At 35.0% G+C, this 20,303-nt stretch overlaps 2 protein-coding genes and 1 pseudogene across 4 annotated transcripts; 2 read left to right on the plus strand and 1 right to left on the minus strand.

Moving 5' to 3' along the window:
* Positions 1–1,385, plus strand: LOC104724982 (uncharacterized). Of its 2 annotated transcripts, XR_015572809.1 has the most exons (4): positions 27–273; positions 615–677; positions 806–870; positions 1,155–1,385. XR_015572809.1 is itself a non-coding variant. In XM_087475900.1 (3 exons), exons 1-3 carry the CDS (start codon positions 118–120, stop codon positions 1,272–1,274), a joined length of 339 nt encoding a protein of 112 aa, XP_087332026.1. In that variant the 5' UTR covers positions 1–117; the 3' UTR covers positions 1,275–1,385. The 2 variants fall into 2 exon arrangements, 1 of the variants encoding a protein (XP_087332026.1); XM_087475900.1 differs by lacking the exon at positions 806–870 and having other exon boundaries at positions 1–273.
* A 1,929-nt stretch (positions 1,386–3,314) lies between these two features.
* Positions 3,315–4,098, minus strand: LOC147934831 (uncharacterized; annotated as a pseudogene). The gene has a single exon (XR_015570570.1). The product of XR_015570570.1 is annotated as an uncharacterized LOC147934831 (transcript).
* A 4,278-nt stretch (positions 4,099–8,376) lies between these two features.
* LOC147934832 (uncharacterized) lies at positions 8,377–8,769 on the plus strand. Its single transcript, XM_087472819.1, has one exon. It carries the CDS (start codon positions 8,377–8,379, stop codon positions 8,767–8,769), a length of 393 nt encoding a protein of 130 aa, XP_087328945.1.
* The last annotated feature ends 11,534 nt before the right edge of the window (positions 8,770–20,303 follow it).

Raw genomic sequence — 20,303 nt, forward strand, 5'->3', positions numbered from 1 at the left:
ATATAAGTGCCATTAAAAATTATTTTTGGGAGAAAAAAAACAAACATTCTTCTTTCTCTCGAAAACAAAAACTCTTCGCCCTAGCCGTCAAGAAAAAAAATTCTCTGATGGCCGGCGATGGCCGAAAAAAAATTCTCTATCCGATCTCTTTCTCTCTTCAGCTCTACTAACCTTTCAGAATCAGCCATGGATGAAGAGTACGAGGTTATCGTTCTCGTCACCAGTCTCAAAGAGTGTATCCTCAGTGGTTTCCTTTCCGTCGATAGTGTCAAGGTCTCGATCCTCTTTCTTCTCGATTCGTATCTCGTTTGTTTTAAAAAACCTTTTTATCTGAATTCATGATTGATTTATTTGGATTAATGTATTGATCCGGATTCAAATCTTCTATGTTATTTGATCCACGATGAACGGACTGAGCTCGATTTTTCATTTTTTGTATGGATTAGATGTGATGAATTTGATTAGTGAAATGTTTGCTCTGTAATCATGACTTCAAAAATAGAGGACTGTTGTTGTCATGTGATCTGATGTTTCATGTTTGAATTGACCTCTTGGTTATTTCCTCATGATCTGATGTTTTGATGCATTTTGTGTTTCTGTTCGTGTCCCTGCAGCACTTTGTGCCTTTGTGGTATAACGGGACTGAAAACAACATATGGTTGGACACATATGACAGGGTAAGAGAGAACCATTACGTCTTTTCCCTTCCTTGAGTGTTACAAGTTCCTATTTTTGCGTTCATCTTGTTGCTTTCTAAACCATAGTTTTGCTTTCATCTTGTTGCTTCCTTTTCTTTACTTTTTAGATGATACACATGTGAAGTGTGTTTAAGGATTGTGATTAAAGATATATATTATTCCGCTAGGACAGGTATGTAAAATAAAATTGAATTTGCCTCTATATGATCAGTGGTTACAAGCTATATCTACTTATCTTGTTGTTCTCAAATCTCTAGGGTGCTATTATGGCTGTTGGTTCTAGTTTAAAATGCAGGTTCTGGTTTTGGTTTTCAAAAACTGTAGGTTCTGGTTTTGGTTTTCAAAATGCAGGTTCTGGTTTTTCAAAAACTGCAGGTTCTAGTTTAAATTGCAGGTTTTGGTTTTGGTTTTTGAAATGCAGGTTCTTGTTTTTAAAGTTTCACGTTTTGGTTGTAGATGAGCTCAGAACCAACTTCAACACTAGCAGAACAAAGAGCTACGACATGGTGTTTATGTTTAGTCTTTAGTAATCATATTGTAATAAGAAACGACATGGTGTTATGTTATCTTCAGTGAATTATATAGCCTTACTGTATACCTCTATTCTTTATGTTTGGATAAATACAAATTAAAACAACTTGGGATATTGTCTTGTTTTGAAATTTATGAAATTATTATTTTGTTCTTCATCGACTCTTTGAATAGCTTCATACCACTTATATGCAATTCATACCACCATTAGCTTTATTGTGCATATATCCAATTGGCTTGATCACATTTATAAACTCAACTCAATTGCCTCAAACTTTATTATAACATGCGCATACCAAGGAGGCAAATGAAAACAACATGATTTGTTTTTAGATCATGAAGATAACTAGATAAGTATAAGTTAACTCTCTTAGCCCATCTTAGGCCATACAAAAATTTGCAATTATAGTGATCTCCATCAGCACTTTACCAGCAAATACATATCTAACTTACTACAAATTCAGTATTTTTCGTTTAGGGAAATTTTGTCTTTTCACCATTTAGGCAATCTCATTTAACCTAAAAATTATTTTTCTAATCTACTAACTCTATCACCACACGAAATACTAAGTCTACGAATTTTAACCTATTTTAGTAAGCGTTAGCTCTGCCACAACATAATTCAAAAACTCTATTCTCAACAATAACTCTATCATCAACAATAACTCTACTGTCACTATTTATTAGTATGCCATATAACTCAATTCTACCTTCTTACTCTACCACCACTACACTTAAGTCTATCACATATCTCTATTTCGCCCATAACTCTAAGAATCTTTTTCTTGCTTACTCTACCACCACTGAAGTTAAGTCTACGGCTGATGCTTACTCTACCTCATAACTCTACGAGTTTTACTAACTCTACCATAACTATTTATATCTTTGTCGCTTAACTCTACTAGTGTTTTAACTCTCTCATATAACTATATCTCTACCACCATTCTACTTCAATCTACCGCATTACTCTCTGAAAATCCATAAATCTATTCACTAACTCTACCAACCTCATCTAACTCTACCGTAACTACAATGGTAGACTTATGGATTGGCGGGATATTTTCCCTCCAAACACATCTCCCTTTTAACACTCTCTTTTAATTACGATGGCATGTTTCGTAATTATTTTTTTCGTTACACATCTCTCCAAGGGCGATTTTGCCATTTTGAATCAAACCTCCTTACCCCCATTCTAGTAATAAACAACGATTTACGACCTAGTATAGTAATCTTCCCTAAAAGAAATGATAACAAAATCTTCTTTACATATTAGTGTATTATGATATGAAAATTAAACACAAATATAATTTTCACTTATCAGATAAACAGTATTTTACAGATGATAAAAATATATTAATTCATATTAAATGACATATAAAATCTAAGATAAATACAAAATTGGATGAAACTTGCAATAACTAGTACACTTATTTTATTTTGTAATTTCATAGTTATTTCATAATGAGGGCGCACAATATGAAAACTGATAACGAACTAAACAATATCTAATTTTCACAACCAAACAATTTCCGTAGTTCCTTAGCCTGAAGGAGTAAAAAATATCTAGTTATATATTATTCATATACGCATATCATATTTAATATATATATATATATATATATATATATGTGTGTTTTGTCAAGAAAAAAATGTTGTTGATACTTATAATAATATCTAGAAACCGATTATTATTTTTAATACATTGGATTGGACTATTAACTTTCCATCAATGAATATTGAACATTACTGTTGAAAAAGCAAAGAGACGTTACTATCAAGAATGGTTTTAAGATTCAATACCCTCCGCATCATATCTCTCTCTTCCACATCATCTTCTCCTTCTTTCACCTAATTATTCAACATCCACTAAAATTTTACACCCTACAATAATTTGTTTAATAAAATTCAACACCCTACTCTACCCATTTTTGTTTCATTATTTTTAATTTCTTTCATGTTTTAGTTTTTCCGATTACGTATTAATAACAACTATCGTTTAAATTTTAATTAACATAATTAAGAGTTAAATAGTTTTTTATTTTTAGTTTTATTTAAATTTTATGTTCTTAATTAAGAAAATGTAAATAGTAAAAACGAAAAAAGAGAGAGTCATTATTAAAAAAAATAAAGTTACGAAAAACTTAAAATGCAATACAATACAATAAGAAGAACATAATACAATACAATAAGAAGCACACAATATAACCAATAAAACACACATAACTAGTACAATAGACTCAACTCAAAAACTCAAAAATCATTTTAATCACGAGACATTCCGAACTTTGCCCATATGTGTTTGACTAGATCTGCTTGTAATTCGCGATGCACACTTGAATCACGCAATTCGGATCTAGCACGTACATGATTTGCAAATGCAGGTAGCACCTCGGTCGAGAATGGTTGCGGTGTACTAGACCCACTTGCCTCAGATTGATCATAATCGTTCCATCGTTGAAAATATGTATCACGTTCATTCTCAACAATCATATTATGCAATATGATACAAGACCTCATAATGATAGCAAGGTTGTCTATGTCCCACATGCGAGCTTGTTCGCAAATGATTTTCAATCGAACCTGTAACACTCTAAATGCACGTTCGATGTCCTTCCGACATCCCTCTTGAACTTCTGCAAATAACTTGTCCGGCTCACTTTGAGGAAGCCTAATCGATTTAACAAAAGTAGGATAAGAAGGATAGATACCGTCAGCTAGATAGTACGCTATATTATACGGACGTTGATTCACCAAGAAGTTAACTCTTGGAGTATTTCCCTGTTCAACATCATCAAACACCGGTGAACGATCTAGAATGTTTATATCGTTCATTGTGCCTGTGCATCCAAAAAAGGCATGCCAGATCCATAGATCATGTGATGCAACTGCTTCAAGAATAATTCAGTGTCCAAATTTAATGAAACAAGACTCTATTTATAGAATATGCAAAATGATGAATTTTGGTATAATTTTTTTTTTAAAGTAATATCATAACAATAATTATCTTCAATAATGTAGATGTAAAAAAAAAACACAATAAATACATTCCATTATTTTCAGATGTATCTATTTATATATTGTTGGGCAAATTATTTTTGGTCCAATAAACACATGACACATATAAAGATTGCACCCTCTTTTCTTTTTTCAACTTGTTGAAATGATTCAATACTTGTAAATCCACCTCATTTTTTCTATTTTTCAACACCTCAATTGCATCAGTTAAGCAGTCGAATTTTACTTTCAACAACCCCATTAGAAATGGTCTTATGCGTGTAAACACTTACGTTGGAGACTTTTGGCCTCGGCGACTTCCACTTGAGATGAGACAAATAAGAGCACAATAAACAAAGACAAAAGAAGAGAAACGAAATTTGATGCCTTTGTAGCCATTAAGCTTAGTTTCATACTCTCTCAAAATTTCGTTACAAGACCTATTTATATAGTTTTTTTTTTTTGGACAAAGGCCTCTTTGTATAGATAAGAAAATGAATACCTAACATTTACACCAAAAAAAGAAAATGAATATCTTGATGCTAATTGTTGTACTGGGCCTACCGTCCAACGCCTGGAAATATTCATTTTGCCTAAAAGTTTTACTAAATGATTACAGTAAAAAAAAAAAAAAGGAGAATGGATGATTACACAAAATATAACTCAATAATAAAAAGTATCAATATTTATATAAAGAATTGAATTTTTTGAACATATGCAAACGAAAAAAAAAGAATTTGTTAGAATTAACCTTTTTGAATAACCATTTTACAAAATACCTTTTTTTTGAACATTTTCAGTTTTGCCATCTTTTACACAATTACAATATGTTAAATTAATTTTTAGAATTTTTTTTAGTTTCGGTTCTATATTTTATATTTAGGGTATAGTTTTTAGAAGTAAAAGTTAGTATTTGGGGTTTAAAAATTAAAATTTAGTCATTTTATGTATTAAAAAGAGGTATTTTTGAAAGTAGACACTGTAAAAAGGTATTTTTGAAAAGTGAAATAGAAAAATGTGTATTTTTGAAAATCTTCCATAAAAATATATGACCAACACCATAATGATCAATATAGTTTCTCAATTTAATTCTATACTGGTTTTTTAAAAATTTGGTTCCAAAACCAACATAAGAAAACAATCGATAAAGAATATGTAACTGTTTTTACATGAATTTTTTGCCACTAAAAATATGTAAAACAAGAAAAATAGTCATCAAGCAGAAAAGCATATTAGTATTGAATAATACAGTCAGTGTACAATATAAATATCTGACGAAACCGATAAATAATAAATAATGGTTATGTTGTTAGTCATATAAGTTATGTATGTTTGTATTTATCACCAAGTAATTTTCATTTTGATTCAAATATTAGTACATTAATTTACCATATATGTGTGACTTATGTTGGAATATCTTATTCTTGGTTCTCAAAGTTAGTAACTCACCAGATTGTGACACGTGTCAAATATACTGATGAGATGTTGACACGTGTCAAACAATTATTATTTTTCAAAATAGCTAATTAAGAAAATAACATTAAATCTACATAAAATTTACATGTTTATATCTTAAAAAAAATCTTAAATCAAAAAGAAAAATTAATGAAACTAATAGATTTTCCATTGTACGCTAATTATATTATACTTTTTTCTTAATTAGATATTGACATGTATAAACAAAAAAATAATTCATTAAGCATGTATATTATTATTAATCAATAAATAGCGAATAACAAATTTAAAAACATATGTTATGTTAAAAGAATTATTACTTTTGAAACGTAATAGGACACCTAATTATGAAAATAACATTATATCTACATAAAAATTATGTTTGTGAAGTGACCTTAGTGCAATGACTATTGGTAAGTCCAATTGTAGATGACACCATCACATTAGGGATCGAGTCCTGCTCTTTACGAATGTAGGGATTTGGCTAATGGGCCGACCTGTTGTGACTCAAATGTTGACAAAAAGAAAAAATTATATGTTTATATCAAAAGTTTTGATCTTTGATTTTTTTTATATATAATTTTGCCGATCTATTGCGTGGGTCTTTGATTTGTGCGGGTTCTTCAATGGAAGCTATCAGATGCAATGAAATGGAATCGAAGGTATATAAATCCTGCTAATTTTATCAAGGATAGAGACACTGATGAAGGTTCCAAAAGTGATTCTACAGTTACTAACATTATAAGTTTGGAAGATTAGTAGGTGATTGATGTTTCTGGTAAAAATTTAGAGTTTTCTTTTGAATAATGTTGATGATTCTGGTACTGAAACAAGAGCTGCTTGATCGATTAATTGAGAAGTGATTTTCAAATTTGGGAAATTGGAATGGTAAACCGTTATAAAATTGGTTTCGAACCGGATTTATGTGGTTTTCTATCGGATTTGGTTCGTAAATCGTTTAAATCTAGGTATATGGAGAAATCTATAAGAACTTTTGATTCATATAGAAATAAGCTTTATTAACTAATTTCAATAAATATAATTAATTAAAAAATAAAAAACATTCACAGATCAAATATTAAAAAATCTAAAAAATATTGTCTCTCTCTTATAAAGTATGGACGAAATTACTAATTTAAAAAATATATATATATATATAAACCAATCAGAGTTTTAAAAACTAAGATTTTATATCCAAGTATACAATACAATTATTTTAATAACTAAATTTGAAGATTTTGTTAAGATTTCAAATTATGATTCTCTTATCATCTTTAATTTATTTTATTTACAAATTGTTTGGAATTTTCATATAATACTTATGATTAATATAATGCATATTTTTTTCTGCATATGTTGTGATTTGAATTTTTTAAAACGAAGATATATTACTCAATGCATGAAAAATGTGTGTTTGAGTGAAGAGACCTTAGTGCAGTGGCATGAGGTAAGTCCATTTGTAGAAGGCAGCATCCCACCAAGGATCGAGTCCCGCTTCCTACGAATGTAGGAATTTGCCTAATGGGCCAGCCAGTTGTGGCCCAATGGTTGACAAAACAAATGTGTGTTTTAATTTCCACATTGGCGGGTTGGTAAAACTAAATTTATATAGATGATAAATTAATAATTTTAATTTACTCACAATTATAATATTAAAATTACTATTTTATATTTCACAAAATAATGATGCAAAGACAACAAACAAACAATATAAAACTGTAATAATAAGTCAAAAGTAAAATACTATAATATTCTAAAATAATTAGTATTCAAATAAACTAATAGATTTATAGAACAATTAAAAATAAATTTGATCTCAAACAAAGTAACTTTTTTAAAAATTAAAACAATTTTTTTTATTATTATATTATAAATTATTTTTAAAATGTAAAGCACGGGATATCTCCTAGTATAGCTATAATAGTTGGCAATCAATTTTTCTAATACCAAAACATATTTCATAAATATATTATAAAACTAAATTTCATAAAAAAATAATACTATATGTATACAATATGACAACTATAGGTGGTGGAAAAGTCAATTAATTGTATTTACGTTATTACGTCATATATGATTGCGTCATATGTGATTAATATGTGAAATTATCACTTCGGAGAATCCGTGGGAGATGTGTACGTAAAGTAATAGCCTAGAAATATGTAAATATTCTATAACGTTTAGATTTACTATGATTTAGTTTTATCACATAAAAGTAATCTTATATGTATAATACTTCTCTCTTTTTTTTAGAATATATACATATTACATTCTATTTCAAAATATTTCATGGTATCAGACCATAAAGTTCAGTGAGCTAATTTTTTTCTCTACACCACCATTGCAGCGTAGTTGTTCTTTGCAACACCGCTGCTCTTCTTGTTCTACAAACACTAATTAACTATTCTTCTACCCTTACTACTACTACTACACAACAATGTCGGGACAACAGCCTCCTGCTTTGCTTACCGGCCCTGCCGCATCCACCACCTTGACGACTTCTCCTTACCTACTCAACGCATCTGATAATCCCGGGGTTTTGATCTCCTCTATTGTTCTAAAGGAGAATAATTATGCTGAATGGGCAATGGAATTCCGCAACTCTATCTAAGCTAAACAAAAGCTTGGTTTCCTTGATGGTTCCATCCCTAAGCCGTCTGCGGATCCAGAGTTAGGGTTGTGGCTTGCTGTAAACTCTATGATCGTCGGTTGGATTTGTACCTCCATCGTTCCGCCAATCCGCCCTACTGTTTTCTTTGTCTCTGACGCATCAAAGCATTGGGAGAGTCTTCGTCAACGCTTCTCCGTAGGAAACAGTGTGCATAAGACCCTTTTAAAGGATGAGATTGCTGCTTGTACTCAAGACACACAACCTGTACTTACTTACTACGGACGTCTAACTACACTTTGGGAAGAACTACAGAACTACAATACTGATCGTACAAGTTGTTGTGAGGCTGCCGTGGACATCGAAAAAGAACGTGAGGATGATCATGTGCACAAGTTTCTTCTCAGCCTCGATGATTGTTTTAGCTCCATTCGTTCTTCTATTATCGGATCTCTACCAAGTCTACTCCTGTGTGATTCGTGAGGAACATAACCTCAATGCATCTCGCTCTAAGGATCTTGTGAAGACAGATGCAATTGGTTTTTCGGTTCAATCAAGTGTATCACCTCGTGTTACACTTCCAACTACATCGCGTTCACGCGACCATTCTACTCTACTATGTACTCACTGCCATTGAAAAAGTCATGAAGTCAACAAATGTTTTTTGATTCATGGATATCCTGATTGGTGAGCAAAATCGCCAAGACAATCAACCTTCTTTGCGTGGGTGTGGCTCTTATCGTGGTGGAAATACCATTCGAGGAGGGGGCCATGGTTTGTCCCATGGACGTGGTCGTGTCAACACCGCTCACGTCTCTACTACTAGTCTTTCTACGGATGGCAATGATTAGATATCTCATCTCATCTCTCTCTTGCAAGCTCAATGTCCTAACACTTCCTCTGAACGTTTTTCTGGTAAAACCTGTCTCACTAATGTGATTCTTGATATTGGTGCTTCCTATCATATGACAGGAGATTGTACTATTTTGATCGATGTCTTTGACATTATTCCTTCTCCTGTTACAAAACCCAATGGCACAGCTTCCCGGGCTACTAAATGTGGCACACTTCCTCTAAGTTCATCGTATAAGCTGAATAACATGTTATATGTTCCCGATTTTGATTGCACTTTGATCTCTGTCTCCAAATTGCTTAAATAAACGGGTTTTAATTGACCATTTTTCGAGGACTTTGATTGGGGCGGAAGAAGAAAATGAGGGTGTGTACTATTTTACCGGTGTTCTGGCTGCTCGTGTTAACAAGGCTTCCTCGGCATCACCAGTTTCTGGAGCATTGTGGCATCGTTGGCTAGGTCACCCTTCTACTAGTGCTTTGCATTTTTTACCAGAATGTCATCCATCTTCAGTTCATTTTATTCAGATTGAGAGTTGTGATAATTGTTTTCAAGCTAAACATACTCGTGAAGTATTTCCTATTTGCAATAATAAAACAATGGAATGTTTTTCTTTAATACATTGCGATGTTTGGGATCCTTATCGTACTCCAACTACAACTGGTGCTGTCTACTTTCTTACACTAGTTGATGATTTTTCACGGTCAGTGTGGACTTATCTCATGACCGCTAAATCTGAAGTCCTGCATCTTATACGCAATTTTGTGCAATGTCGGCACATTAGTTTGGTAAACCAGAAAAGGTCATTCAAAGTGACAATGGTACTGAGCTTATGTGTCTCACTTCTTACTTTTAAGAACACGCTATTCTACATCAAACCTCGTGTGTTGATAGTCTGCAGCAAAACGGTCGTGTTTAACGCAAACTTTGCCACATCTTAAATGTTGCTCGTGCGATTCTATTCCAGGGGAGCCTTCCTGTCAAGTTCTAGGGGCAAAGTATCCTCACTGCTACCCATCTCATTAACCGAACACCTTCCTCTATTTTGCAGGGAAAATCTCCATATGATGTTCTCTTTGGTAAAAGACCATCATATGACATGCTTCAGACCTTTGTCTGCCTATGTTATGTTCTTATTCATCCTCGTAACAACGATAAGTTTACTACTCGCAGTCGGAGATGTGTTTTCCTCGGCTATCCTCATGGTAAGAAAGCCTGGTGTGTTTGTGATCTTGAAACTGGAAAGATTTTTGCAAGCTGAGATGTTCGATTCCAAGAAGATATCTTTCCCTACTCCACTCTTGTTACACCCACTCCCTTTGCTTCATCTATTTCTCATGTACTTGAGAATGATGATTGGTTCTTACCCATCCCATCTCCTGTTTGCTCTACTACCCTGTCTTCTACTCCTTCATCTCCATCTCCAGCTCTTACGTCGATTCCCGATGCCGTTGTTGTTGAAAATTCTGGATCGCTCGATCTGAGAAGTAGATCAACCGATCTAAAAAGTGGATCAACCGATCCAAGCAGTGGATCAACCGATCCAAGCAGTGGATCAACCGATCCAAGCAGTGGATCAACCGATCGGAACAATGGATCGACCGATCTCTCTGCATGAGAACCCAATACTATTATTCCTGCGATGTCTCGATCGATCGATTTCCACCCACAATCAACCAATCCCTCTGCATCTGATTCTATCCCTCTGCGATCGACCGATCCCTCTGACGACTCAATTGTTCGTACTCCTACGACGGTATTCAGCACTCGATCGAATGGTCCTTCCTCTACATCGGTCGATCGGCCACTACCACTAAACGAGTCTGCCTCTTCTTCGTCTCTAGGTCTGCCTGAGTTGTTGGGCAAAGGACATCGTGAAAAGAAGAAATCTGTCCTCCTAAAGGATTTTATCACATGTTCTGTCGAAAAGAAGAAGTCTGCTGCTAATGCTGTATACTCTTCCCACGTTTCTTCTCCTACTTCAACATCCTCAGATTTGGTTTCTGGTAAAATTCTATATCCTATCTCTAATTATTTGACTAACGTTGGTTTTTCTGCCAATCATATTGCTTTTATGGCTGCTATTCTCGATAGCACGAAACCGAAGCATTTTAAAGATGTTATTCTTATTAAAGAATGGTGTGATGCTATGTCCAAGGAAATTGACGCGCTGGAGGCCATGGGATATCACCGATCTGCCTCCTGGTAAGAAGGCAATTAATAGCAAATGGGTTTACAAACTGAAGTTTAATTCTGATGGCACACTTGAGCGACACAAAGCTCGTTTGGTTGCTTTGGACAATCACCAGAAAGAAGGTACTGATTTCAAAGAAACGTTTGCTCCGGTTGCGAAGATGACAACCGTTAGATCTTTGCTAGTTGTGCTGCTGTAAAGGACTGGGAGGTGACCAAATGGATGTTCACAATGCTTTTCTTCATGGCGATCTTGAGGAGGAAGTGTATATGAAGTTGCCACCTGGTTTTAAATCTTCTGATCCAACTAAGGTTTTTCGTCTACAAAAATATTTATACGGTCTCAAACAAGCTCCACGATGCTGGTTTGCTAAGTTGTCTAATGCTCTTCGTGAGTTTTGTTTTCCTCAGATTTTGTGACAACCCATCCTGCGGACCCCACTAGCCCACCGCTAGCCGCCCCAATGAACCCCAAGCTGGCCTTGCAGGGCATTGATCCTAACCCCTCACCGTGGAATGGAACTATTCATCTAAATCCACCAGTAGGTTATTGGTGCGCCAGGCGCTCCTCGAACCCTAGTCCCCACCCTTTAACAACCTTCCCACAGGAAAAGTTGTCACCAATTGATCTGTGGATTTGGATGAATAGTTCCATTCCACGGTGAGGGGTTAGGATCGATGCCCTGCAGGGCCAGCTTGGGGTCCGTTGGGGCGGCTAGCGGTGGGCTAGTGGAGTCCGCGGGACGGGTTGTCACAGATTTATGCTGATTACACTCTCTTCACTCTCAAGCATGGTGTCTCAATCATTCATGTACTTGTTTATGTTGATGACTTCATTGTTGTTGGGAATGATCTTCTGTCCATTGCTAACTTCAAAGAACAACTTCATACTTGTTTTCACATGAAGGATTTTGGTAAGCTCAAATATTTTCTTGGCTTTGAAGTTTCATGTGGTCCGGCTGGATTTTGTCTTTCTCAACGTAATTATGCATTGGATATTCTTAAAGAAGCAAATATACTTGGTTGTTAGCCTTCCGTTGTTTCTATTGAGCTTAATCACAAACTCACCACCGACAAAGGTCTCGCTTTTGATAGTCCTGAGCAGTATCGTCGTCTGATTGGCCGTTTAATCTACCTTGCAATCACTCGTCCTGATCTATGTTATCCCCTTCATATTCTTTCTGAATTTATGAAGCAACCAACTGTGGCTCATTGGGAGGCTGCACTTCGTCTTTTAGTTATCTCAAAGGATCGCCCGCTCAAGGAATCTTACTTCGGTCTGATAGTGTCCTACATTTTTCGGTCCACTGTGACTTTGACTATAATGCATGTCCTCTCAGTCGTCATTCTCTCTCGGCTAATGTCACTTATTTAGGTGACTCTCCTATTTCCTGGAAAACAAAGAAACAAAAGACTGTCTCAAGTTGTTCCGTTGAAGCTGAGTATCGAGCAATGGCGCACACTCTTAAGGAAATCAAGTGGTTAAAAGCTCTTCTCAAAGATCTTGGTGTTGCTCACACCGCTCCTGTCACTCTATATTGCGATAGCCAGGCGGCAATCCATATTGCGGCTAATCCTGTCTTCCATGAGCGTACAAAACACATCGAATCCGATTGTCATCAAGTTTGTGATGCTGTTCTTGCTAAACTTATTACTACAGAGCATATTTCTACTAAAGACCAGGTTGCTGATATACTTAATAAAGCTCTTCCTCGACCAATATTTGAAAAGCTTTTGTCCTTGTTGGGTGTTACCGATTACGTACCATCAACGTGAGAGGGGGTAATAGCCTATAAAGCCTAGATTTACTAGGATTTAGTCTTATCACGTGAAGAGAACATTGTATGTATAAGTACTTCACTTCGCTTATTGGAATATACACACATTACATTCTATTTCATAATCTATATATATAAAGTTACCTTTCCTCACTCCTCCTGCTGCTACATCAACAACTCATTCTTTAATTTTTTGAGCCTATTCTAAAACATTTATCCACTAAGCAGTTTCTAATTTATTTGTTTTTAACACTTGAAAGGCCCATATTAAACCCAAATGTTTTACTTCTTATTTCTAATTTCTAATTTTGACAAAAAAAAAACCACAAATAATCCTTCAACTCTGAGACTAATATATTAAAAAGGCCCACAATATTAACAACAACATCTGGATCCATGAATAAAGACAAAAAAATTGTCAACAAAAACATTTAGGTTATTGTAATCTGTTATACAAATTAAAGGTGGTTTCATTAAGACACTAAAAAAAATTTACCTAAAAAAACATTTTTCTCTGAAAACAACTTCATTTTAATACATTATAATAATTAATAGTATTTAGAACAAAAAAATAGAGCAAAGGATTAATTCGGAGACCATCAACAACTTCAATACAGTATATGTCTTAAATTTTAAAAGTATAGACCAACAAGTTTATAACAAACTTAAAACAGAATTTAAATTTTTTTTGAGATCAAGTCACACAACAAAATTATTCACACAACGGATAATATACAAAAACGCCACTAAACACAATTACTCAGACAATGATATGATAAAATAATGAGTAAGAGAGGTAACGGCAATACTACATAAAACCTCAATATAAAACACATAGTTAACCAACAATAAAGACAAACCAACAAATAAGCCATAATACCAAAACGTAACTCCAATGCATGTCAACACTATATAAAATACATGAAAAATTATGACCAAAACAATTCAAAAGAAACATATAAAAATGTACCAAGTAAAACCATACACCCTAGAAGAACTCCCAAATGAAATCCTCGGAGATATAATGGCATGAGTTGCTCGCGTTTCCCGCAAAAACGTAAGACATATATTGGAAGCATCACCACAACTTGCAAAGTGATGAAGCGCATCTTCGAGACCCACGCGTCTCCGGTGTTCATCACGTTAGAGAATCATGATACAATGGGCTTTGAATATTAGTTGTCGGTTTACTTAGTTCATTAGGTTACGGTTTTGTTTTAGGTTTCCTATTTAAAGAGACGTGAGACTGTTTTGTAAAGAGTTAATTATTGATTATCGAATAAAAGAGTTTCAAGAGAGCTTTGTCAAAAGCCTAGAGTGGAGGACTCTCAATCCTAAGAGCTTGTGTTCAAGCCCTGCAATGAGGACTTGCAAAACCACGTCGATATTGTTCCCGATTTCGGTCCTATCCTTATTGCTTCTTCGTCAAGTTACGACGTTCTAAGCAAGATCCGTTGGTGAATCCGAGTTCTCCTGGAGATCTAGTGTTCTCGTCCGCTATTAAGCTTCCGCTCTCTATCAGTTGGTATCTGATTCATCACGTTCCTGGTGGTTTGATTTCCTTACAATGGATTTTAAGTTGGATATTCCCGAGTTCCATGGTGGATTTTCTAGTAATTTATTACTAGATTGGCTTTTGGATGTTGAAGAAATTTTTGAATTTCAAAGCATTTCAGATGAACGATTTGTTTCGCTTGTTGTTAAAAACTTTCGTGCACAAGCCGCATCATGGTGGCAGCAAGTGAAGACCACACGCAAGAGAGATGGCAAAAACCCTATTAAATCTGGGATAAACTTAAGCAGAAGTTATTGATAGAAGCAGTGAAAATGCATAATAATATTTACTTAAGTTTAACTTAACTATGGTTTGTTGTGAGAGTTAACCATGGTTGGTTTAGGTTATTTTCTTAAGTCTATGTCTATATATAAGGTCTGAGAGAGTGAGAGAGGGTTATCGAGTACTTGGTGAGGTCTTTTAAGGGGAGTGGGAGGAGCTCCATTAACAAAACCCTCTGTTCCTTTTGTAATTCCAGTTCTATAATCTATCAAATCCTTTTCTATAAGCAAATCGTATCAAATTGGTATCAAAGTCGTTCCATCCAATGGGATTTGGTGACAACGTTGTGGAGGTTCCGGTCTTCTTTGGCGATGAAGATCCTGAGAGGTGGATTTCAGAGGTCGAAGAATATTTCAATGCTCAAGGATTCTATGAAAAAAAGAAGGTTTCTTTTGCGTATGGTTTTACGGAAGGTGAGGCTCGATTCTGGTTTGAGTCTCAAAATTCCATGAATCATTTCACAAGTTGGACAGAGATTAAAGCTGGATTGTTGTGGAGGTTTGGGAACAACGAAATTCTAGAATGTCTCAGTCTAGTATCAGAAATCAAGCAAGCTTTTCTTGAGTTGAAGCAGTTACGCAGGGAACAATCAGAAAACAAAGCTACAGATCAGCTTGAAGATCACTCAAAAATGAAGAATCTGAGTGATAAACAAGAGGATGAGACTGCAGCAGCAGAAGTGGTGGTTTGTCAAAGTGTAGCAGAAGAAGAAGATGTGTTTGTATCATTGGATAATCTCTTCCAAAAAGAACAAACAAGTGTGCAAAAAATGTCAGATATTGAGAATAGTGAACCTGTCTGCCAAGTGTTCGATCAAATGCCTCTAGGAAGAATAGTGAACTCGAAGAAGAAAAAAAGAAGAGATGGAAAGCACTTTCAAAGATTGATGGATCTGAAGGTGGTTTCAAACCAAAGAAGATACAGATTTTGCGAAGCTGTCGACAAAGAAGAAAGACGAACACATGAACTTCTATTCGCCACAAGTGTTTGAGGGAAAGCTGAGCCTTAAGGTACAATATGTTGAGCCAAAGAAGACAGATATCACAATGTCTCTAGACGGCCACCAAGTGTTCGAGGAAATGATCAAGAAAAAGAGACAGAAAAAGAAGAAGAAGCCAGTTCAAATGCGAAAGAAGAACACCAGAGGTAAAACGAAGACAGAAGCAGCGAGCCCAAGAACCAAAGTGAGTAAAAACGACCATCTAATGGTTCTTGAGAGGCTATGGAAAGGTCGAAGAATGCTAAGAAGGAAAAATAGGATGAATGGAAAGTTTAGGAGGTGCAAGTTCAAACCAGGAAGCACTGACCAACTCAGATTTCAGTCTCCCATGAAGAACGATTTCAAAATTCAAATATTGAGGAGATTGAAAGGTTGTGAAAGATTGAAGTGTTGTTGCGTTGTGCTTGATATGCTTCTACTGTGGAAAATTAATGTGAAGAAAAAGAGGTCGCATTTTGGGAACAAAGTAAATTGTTATCTAGTGCGTAATGTAGGCTGCTGAGTAGAGATTGGAACAACCAGAGTCAACAAGTGGTCAGTGATGTGATGATAATGGGAGTCGAAACAGCCAATGAGAAGATGTTTGGGACTAGCAGCAGGAGACACAGGTTTGGACAGAAGCACAAGAAGAAGGTAGAGGCGTTCTCACCTTTTCAAAAAATGAGAGTGATTGTTGACCAGATTTTCAGATTGAAGGGAAGGAGGAAACCTCCTAAATCAACAGAGATCAATCACAGGAGGACGAAGAAAACAAAGGAGGTGAAGAACAGAAACTATGTGTGTGATATGATGTTTCTGTTAAGAGTTACAAGCATATATGATTTTGCTGGAGATGTATACCTAGTATGTAGTAGCCTTCAAAAAGAGGATGCTTTGCTGAATAGTTCCCATCATCTACACGCATTTCTACTTATACAACATATTGTTTGGAGCGTTGGAATGTCTGGAAAGGCTAAGTCAGTTGGTTAAAAAAACTGGATGATGAATATGATTATGTCGCATGTGGGAAAAGTAAAGAATTATGTGTCTAGGAGAGACGGAGAGCAAGTAACCAAGAAGCTGGACAGGACTATAAAGGACTTGAAGACTATATTTGGTCATTTTTTTTCTGGATCTTCAGAGAGAAACATAATAAGAAAGAAAGGTTTCTTAACCTGGAGAGTTTTAAGAACAATCACAAGGAAGAATATCAAGAGAGACTTCTACTGCTGAACATGGATGTATCAATAAATGAATTTGGAATGGTTATGGGATGCAAGTTTCGAAGTAAGGGACATTCTGTGAAGAAACTTCTGACGCCACTTGATATTCAAAGGGCGGGAATTGACTTCTTGAGATCAAGTGAATCAAGAATCAGAGACAATCTGAGAACAGAGCATGAAGAGTTGTTGGTGAAGTGGGAAGCGCTGCCAGATTTTGAATGTCCGTGGAAGCTCAAAAAAGAGATTGGCTAAGCAGTTTTCTCATCTCAACCTTGAGGACAAGGTTATTTTCAAAGGGAAGGGTATTGATAGAAGCAGTTAAAATGCATAATAATATTTACTTAAGTTTAACTTAACCATGGTTTGTTGTGAGAGTTAACCATGGTTGGTTTAGGTTATTTTCTTAAGTCTATATCTACATATAAGGTCTGAGAGAGTGAGAGAAGGTTATCGAGTATTTGGTGAGGTCTATTAGTGGGAGTGGGAGGAGCTCCATTAACAAAATCCTCAGTTCTTTTTGTGGTATAAATGGGCTTAAGTATGGGCTTTGAATATTAGTTGTCGGTTTACTTAGTTCTTTAGGTTAGGGTTTTGTTTTAGGTTTCTTATTTAAAGAGACGTGAGATTGTTTTGTAAAGAGTTAATTATTGATTATCGAATAAAAGATTTTCAAGAGAGCTTTGTCAAAAGCCTAGAGAGGAGAACTCTCAACCTTAAAAGCTTGCATTCAAGCCCTGCAAGGAGGACTTGCAAAACCACGTCGATATCGTTCCCGATTTTAGCCCTATCCTTATTGCTTCTTCGTTAAGTTACGACGTTCTAAGCAAGATCCGTTCGTGAATCCGAGTTCTCCTGGAGATCTAGTGTTCTCGTCCGTTATTAAGCTTCCGCTCTCTATCACAAAGGCAGCCCGAGACAATTGAGTATACAAGAATATCAACTTAAGGCCACAAAGTATGAATCTATTATCAACAATAAATAGAGACAAAGACATTCATGGAGTAATACCTCGCAAGTCAAAATGTGGAGACACACTACATCAAACGAATTCAAGAATATTTTCATAAAAACAACAGAGATTCAGGATTGGAATATTTACGAACAACAGTAGTATTTTCCTTTACAAAATTGTAATGTTATGCAGAGGCAATATTGTGGAAGGAAAACTCTGGTTAGATAAGTTGGGCTGGAAACAAAGCAAAACAAAGACCGATCAATGCTAAAAAAAAGACAAACAATCATTACATAGAGTCAGGGTAACAAAAATACAACTCTATTATGTTACTTTGACGGTTGTTCAATCAACCATCATGTGCAGCATCAATGACGTTGAATACAGATGCAATAACTATTTTAAAATTTTCAATTATATTATAATTAATATTACAAAACTACCCAACTTAAAAAAAAAATAACAACCAAACCAATGAATCACAAATATAAAACCAAAAGACAAAATAACAACAAAAATTAAATAACAAATAAAATAAAAATAAATAGAGAATAAAACTTCGGCGCTTAGCACAGACAACCAGTCAGTATTTCATAAAGCATTATTACAATTTACAAATACTAAAGAAACTTATTTAATGTGATAACATATACATTAGTTTTAAAGACTAATTTTGCCGTGTTTAATTCATTCTTCACTTTTGTAATTAAAAATCTGAGGGATGAATAATCTTACCATTATGTGTTAAAGATATCCTGTATACGAACTAAATAAATGTAATTTCTGATAAAACACTTTCACTAAGATCATAGACGGAGAATATACATAACACAAAAAAATCTAAAACACTAAGATCTTGTCTGGTTGGTCTGTATGCTACATACTAAACTAAAGTTGGATCGTAGGAAATTAATTCACTATTCATTAAATGTATGAACTGGTATATATTATTACAGACCAAAGGAACTCGTACCAGTACACTTTTAAGCATAATACTTCGGACCATGGTCCATGGTAAATGCATTGTTAGATGATTGACTGTAAGAAATGTGTAAGAATTAACACCATGCATATTGACTGTTTTGGAAATTGAGTTGGTATTCAGAAATCATTCCATAGTGAAGTAGCTGCTCCAAGACTGACTCGTGTAGTCGTGTTCCCTAGTGAAGAAAAAGAGTACTTAATAGCATTATATTACAATTATTTCACCAAACTTATTTACTGCGATATCACTACAAGAACACATGGGATTACCGACTACAAAAACAGTCACTAAACAGTCGCAATCTACTTAGTAACGACTGATTGACAACTGACGTACATAGTCGCTAAACAGAGTGTCGTTAAAATAATCAGTCGCTAAAGAGTCGTTAATGAGCTACTAATTGGCGACTGATAATATTGGTCGTTGTTCCCTCGCCAAACAGTCGCTAAAAGTTGCGACTGAATTGCAACACCTGAGCGACTGTTTTGGTTACTCATTTGCGACTGTTTTGGTTACTGATTTGTGTACGTTTTGGTGGCTGTTTTACGACAGTTTAATTATTGATTTATAATATTTTTTTAAATCTGGTTAAATTGAATTATTTTTATTATCGATTTATAATGTTTTTTAACATACATAAGTTCTAGAAAACATCCAACAAATCACACCAAGTTCAAAAGTACAAGTACAACCATTAAAAAAGTTTTTAAGGTCATGAGGGAAGGAGGGATAGTGAAGGAACCTAAATTTGAACATCAGCAGGGTCAGGGCATTGGTTTGAGACTTGAGGAAGACGACAAAGCTTGGGTCAGTCTTGAGGAAGCTCACCAAGTGTTTGATCTCTGCTTGTTGCTCAGCTGCAACCCGTAAAGCTTCAGCTGCAACCCGTGAAGCCTCTGCGTCACGCTCTGCTTGTTGCTCTATTTTGCGGTTAGCTTCTTCAAACTGTTGTTGCAGGCTTGTGAAAGAAGAAGAGCTTCCAGGGAACTTCCACTTCTCATTGATATAACTCCCTAGGCTTCCAACTCCAAAATATGTTCCTCTATCGCTTATGAAAGTAAACTGCATAAACATAACAGAGAGAAAAAATTAACATAATTACTTAACAATGAAAAATTTAATAGCTTATTAGAAAGAAGCAAATTACCTGAAGAAAGAGCTCATCATCCTCCTCTTTAGATAGCTTCCCTGTTTTAAAAATCGCTAGACGTTAGTCG

Source organism: Camelina sativa, chromosome 11 (assembly GCF_030686135.1).
Source record: "Camelina sativa cultivar CO46 ecotype springtype chromosome 11, ASM3068613v1".
Classification (NCBI taxonomy): Eukaryota; Viridiplantae; Streptophyta; class Magnoliopsida; order Brassicales; family Brassicaceae; genus Camelina; species Camelina sativa.

Excerpts from the sequence above, each read along its gene's own strand:
- LOC104724982 (XM_087475900.1), top strand. The coding sequence starts at position 118 with ATGGCCGAAAAAAAATTCTCTATCCGATCTCTTTCTCTCTTCAGCTCT. Across the intron at positions 274-614 it reads TTTCCGTCGATAGTGTCAAG|CACTTTGTGCCTTTGTGGTA; the intron begins GTCTCGATCCTC and ends GTGTCCCTGCAG. Across the intron at positions 678-1,154 it reads GGTTGGACACATATGACAGG|ATGAGCTCAGAACCAACTTC; the intron begins GTAAGAGAGAAC and ends TTTTGGTTGTAG.
- LOC147934832 (XM_087472819.1), top strand. The coding sequence starts at position 8,377 with ATGATCGTCGGTTGGATTTGTACCTCCATCGTTCCGCCAATCCGCCCT.